Raw genomic sequence first — 4,730 nt, forward strand, 5'->3', positions numbered from 1 at the left:
AGTTTGGAAAACTGGCCGGGTCAACCGGCCAACAGCCACTAATTCCTCGAAAAAATATTCGCTCTTCATCGCACTGCTTCATAAACCCTAAACCTTCGCTCCATCCCCAAACACGGCATTTCGACTCTCCCCTCGACAAGATGTAAAAGAATACAGAGTATTATAAATATCTCATCTTTCTCAAGATACCAATGAATGTTTGGATTCTTGATTTAACTGTAGCCAATGTCTAAAGAAGCTAATCTTTTTACATGTTTCCTTACATATTTTGTAGCCATGTTATTTCTATTCCGCAGTCTTATGGCCGTCAGACTCAGAAACTTACACAATCATATTGTAAGCACGTCCAAATCTACTGCTCCAAGTAATTCATTTTCATACAATTTCCTTTTACGGGTATCTGATTTTTTCTGTATTTTTGGGTACCCATTTTCCACAAATGCAAATTCTAGCAGTTTTGACGGATTTTTTGATAAAGAATCGATAAGGAAAATTATAAGTGAAGAGAAATGGGATGATTTTAGGATAGTGGGTTGCTTTGAATCAGCTCTAGCTCCTGTTTTAGTGTCCAGAATCTTAATTGAATTAAAACAGGAACCTAGATTAGCTTTCAGGTTATTCAAGTGGGCCCAAATACGAAATGGGTTTCAGCATACAACAGAAAATTATTGTGTCATGGCTCATATTTTGTTCTGTTCAAGAATGTACAACGATGCCCATAATGTTCTAAGACAACTAGTGAGTTTGAATACAAGGAATAATGACAATAAGATTAAAATATTTCCTTGTGATATATTTGATGCCTTGTGGTTGACAAGAAATGTTTGTGTTCCGGGTTATGGAGTTTTCGATACTTTATTTAGCGTATTGGTTGAGGTGGGATTACTAGAGGAAGCGAGGGAGTGTTTTACGAGGATGATAAGGTTTAGACTGCGGCCAAAAACCCGGTCTTGTAATTTTCTTTTGCATGGACTTGCAAAGGCTGGGGAAGGAGGGTTGGTGAAAAAGTGCTTCATAGATATGGTTGGGGCAGGAATTGAACCGTCTGTGTATACATATAATATAATGATTAGTTATATGTGTAATGAAGGTGATGTGAAGGCTGCTAGACATCTGTTTGCAAGGATGAAGGAGATAGGCATTATTCCGGATGCTATTACATATAATGCCCTAATTGATGGGCATGGGAAGCTAGGAGAATTGGATAATATGCTTTGTATATATGAGGAAATGCAGGCAGTAGGCTGTTCTCCGGACGTCATAACATACAATACATTGATTAATTGTTTTTGTAAATTCGAGGAGATGCCCCGGGCATTTGAATTTCTCCGGGAGATGAAGCAAAGAGGTCTGAAACCTAATGTTGTAACTTATAGCACATTTATAGATGCTTTTTGTAAAAAAGGAATGTTGCCACAGGCAATTAAACTTTTTGTTGACATGAGGAGAGTTGGTCTTACTCCAAATGAATTTACATATACTTCTTTGGTTGATGCAAATTGTAAAGTAGGTAATCTAGACGATGCTCTGAAGTTGGTCAAAGAGATGTTGGAAGCAGCCGTCAAGTTAAATGTGGTTACCTACACGGTGTTGCTTGATGGACTATGTGAAGAAGGGAAGATAAAGGAAGCGGAAGAAGTTTTTAGGGTGATGCAGAAAGATGGTGTAGTTCCCAATGAGAAAAGCTATACGGCACTTGTTCATGGGTACTTTAAAGCAGATAGGATGGCGGATGCCATGGATGTTTTGACACAAATGAGTGAAAATAAGATCAAACGTGATTTGCTGCTCTATGGAACTATAGTCTGGGGCCTTTGCAACCAGGGAAAGTTTGACGATGTGAAAGTTTTGCTTGATGAAATGAAGGCGCATGGTAGAGAGTTGAATCGTGTGATATATACAACACTAATTGATGCATACTTTAAGGCTGGCAAAGCCACAGAAGCACGAAAATTGCTAAATGAAATGCAAGAAAAAGGTGTTGCTCCTAGTATTGTGACATATTGCTCATTGATTGATGGATTGTGTGGATTGGGATGTGTTGAGGAAGCAATTGATCATTTCCATAACATGCAAAGCATTGGCTTGCAACCTAATGTCGTGGCTTATACAGCACTAGTTGATGGCCTTTGTAAAAATAAACGTTTGGAGGCTGCTCAAGAGCTTTTTCTTGAAATGCTTGATAAGGGCATGCTTCCAGATAAAATTGCCTATACATCTCTGGTTAATGGAAGCTTAAAGGAGGGAAATGTTCAAGAAGCCTTGGATCTGGTGAAGAGAATGATTGAAACAGGTGTGGAGCTGGATCTTCATACTTACACATCTTTGATTTCTGGGCTCTCTAGAAATGGTCAAGTGCAGCAAGCAAGGGATTTGCTTGATGAGATGATTGAAAAAGGGGTCCATCCTGATGAGGTCGTGTATGGTTGTCTCATAAGAAAGTATCACGAGCTTGGAAATGTCGAAGAAGCTAATTTCTTGCAAAATGAAATGATGAAAAGGGGTCTTGTAACCATGGCAAGTGAATGTTCTGCACAAAATGTGCAAAACTAAGCATTTCTAAACCTTGTATTCATTGTGATAATTTGAGTTTACTATCTTGGAATGAAGCATAAGAGATCTGCACAAAGAAGCTGCTTGCTTTTTTTTCCTTTCAGACCTCCTCATCTCCAAATTGCGGTTAGTTATGCTGAGCTTTTTGGCTGCTTCTTCTTTGCCCTGCAATCACTGTATATCATCTTGATTTAAGTTCTGAATATTGTTTGGCTATATCCTATTTCTAATTGGTCTTATAGTCTTGCAAGTACAATCTTTTGATTCTATTTCTCTCACCTCTTTTACTGCTATTCTGCCAACAATAACTTTGCAAGCATGCCTGAGAAAACATATTTCCCCATTGTATAGATAATATGCTTTGCTATTTGCAAGGCATGACTTGATATTGTTAGTATATATCATGTATCCATGTGTTCTCAAGTATTTTAATTACTTCTCTATTTTTTAAACGGAAGCTTTATCAAAAGCATAGTAAGCATGAGATTTGTTAAATATCTGTCGTGGGTGTCCCAGTAACCATATAGGAGAGTTATGGTGACTGTAAAATGGTGCTCCATGACAGTATGGGGACTCCATGCTCTTTGTTGGCCTTTGTGGGAATGCTCTCTGTAAAGAAGGTGAACCAGTGTCAAAATAGATAGAAGAGCTGAGATCTGAAGTGGCCAAGATTAATAAGCAAAGAGATTTGAGATTATAAAACTGTCAATTCATACCTTGGAAATTAGGATTGCGACTAATAAGGGATCTCCTTAACATGCGAACTTCTCCGCAACTTAAGATTCCTTGGGACTTTGTGCAGGTCCAAGAAATTCATTTTTTTTTTTAATTAAACACTTGGGATTGTAGAAAAGTTACCTTGTTGGGCTAAAAAACAAGAGGATATAAGATTAGACGTATTTTTATCTGGTTCATAAATATGTGCAGTAGCTCTACTTGTTCATTTGCGAAAAAAATTGAATCTGATCTTCCAGAGCTAGCTTCTCTCACAAAACTTTGTGTTTTCTTGTTTGCAAATTTTCTGTAAGTATCCAACATTTTTCGGTGGTGTGCTTTGTATTGTTGCAACCTTCAGTCATCACACTCATGCTCTCTTCCCCACAACATAGGAACACTTAACAAATACAAGGGAGAGGTTCTTTACCAAGTAGTCTCCTCCTCACTTCATGTATTTTGAATTGAGTCTTGCAACAAAATACCCTTTCCTTTTCTAGCATCTTCTTGTTGCACACTCCCATGCAGCATCAACATAATTGTGTAGTTCCTGCCGTAGCTCCTTTGACATGCCGTAATATGTATTCCTCTTTGGCTCCTTTGTTCAATATCATGATTTTAGGTTTTTAATATTTGACCTGATTTTCCCATGTATAAGCAGTTTTCAGCTACATCATCCCAAAAACTAGGTTTGGAAGCCATGAACTTTTTTCTATATTAAACGAGAAAAAAATAAGAATGATACATAGGTGTGCAAATTAGGGCTAGTATGAGTCATATCTAGGATCTGTTACAACAACTTACAAAATTTTAACTATGTTACTGATGAAAAGCAGAGAAATAACCAGTTATAATGAGTTTATCCCAACAAATCTTCCTAGTAGCAAGCTTATAAAATACCTAAATACTCCAACATTGTTATTCCAAAAGCTTAATGCTTTGCCTTTGTAAACAGAGAAAGTGCTTGATATTTTTGGAGGCATCAAAAGTTTTGAGATGTATACACGTATATTATGCCTGTAATTTAGTTTGATTAATTTATTGGGTGCTATGTGAAGTTGCCAAGGAGAGATGTAGCTGCATATTCAGCAATGATGGACACAGTAAAAGGCCTATTTTTTGCAAACAGTACATGAACTTGTGAGGCCACCAATTCATTTCACATATTCTAGGAGGGAAAAGAAGGGGGGCCCTTAAGTGGTGGCAGGGAAGGGTAAACTAAATTCTGTTGAAAGGAATAATGTGTAACAAACTTCAGTTAGAGGAGTCTATAAAAGAGAGTAGCAAGGCACTATTCGGGAGGCAAATATTGAGTGAAAGGAGTCCTGTAGTCATTTTAATATCTGTTATTATCTGCATTTCATTTCAATCAAAAATCTAGTACAAGGTCCGTTTTTCCTCTTTTCCATTTGGAATCCTATCAAATTGGTATCAGAGTGATTCCTTCCGATGGCACAGAAAAA

The 4,730-nt window shown here is 37.4% G+C and overlaps 1 protein-coding gene across 3 annotated transcripts in view; it reads left to right on the top strand.

Annotated features, from left to right (window-relative positions):
- Positions 1-55: 55 nt before the first annotated feature.
- Positions 56-4,730, top strand: part of LOC111372770 (putative pentatricopeptide repeat-containing protein At2g02150) — a 17,283-nt gene continuing 12,608 nt past the window's right edge. For all 3 annotated transcript variants that reach the window (XM_022995165.1, XM_022995164.1, XM_022995166.1), the window contains exon 1: positions 56-2,679. In XM_022995165.1, the coding sequence (XP_022850933.1) occupies positions 226-2,553 (2,328 nt within the window). In that variant the 5' untranslated portion in view covers positions 56-225 and the 3' untranslated portion in view covers positions 2,554-2,679. The remainder of the gene's footprint in view (positions 2,680-4,730) is intronic.

This window comes from Olea europaea, unplaced genomic scaffold (assembly GCF_002742605.1).
Source record: "Olea europaea var. sylvestris unplaced genomic scaffold, O_europaea_v1 scaffold1025, whole genome shotgun sequence".
Taxonomy (NCBI): Eukaryota; Viridiplantae; Streptophyta; class Magnoliopsida; order Lamiales; family Oleaceae; genus Olea; species Olea europaea.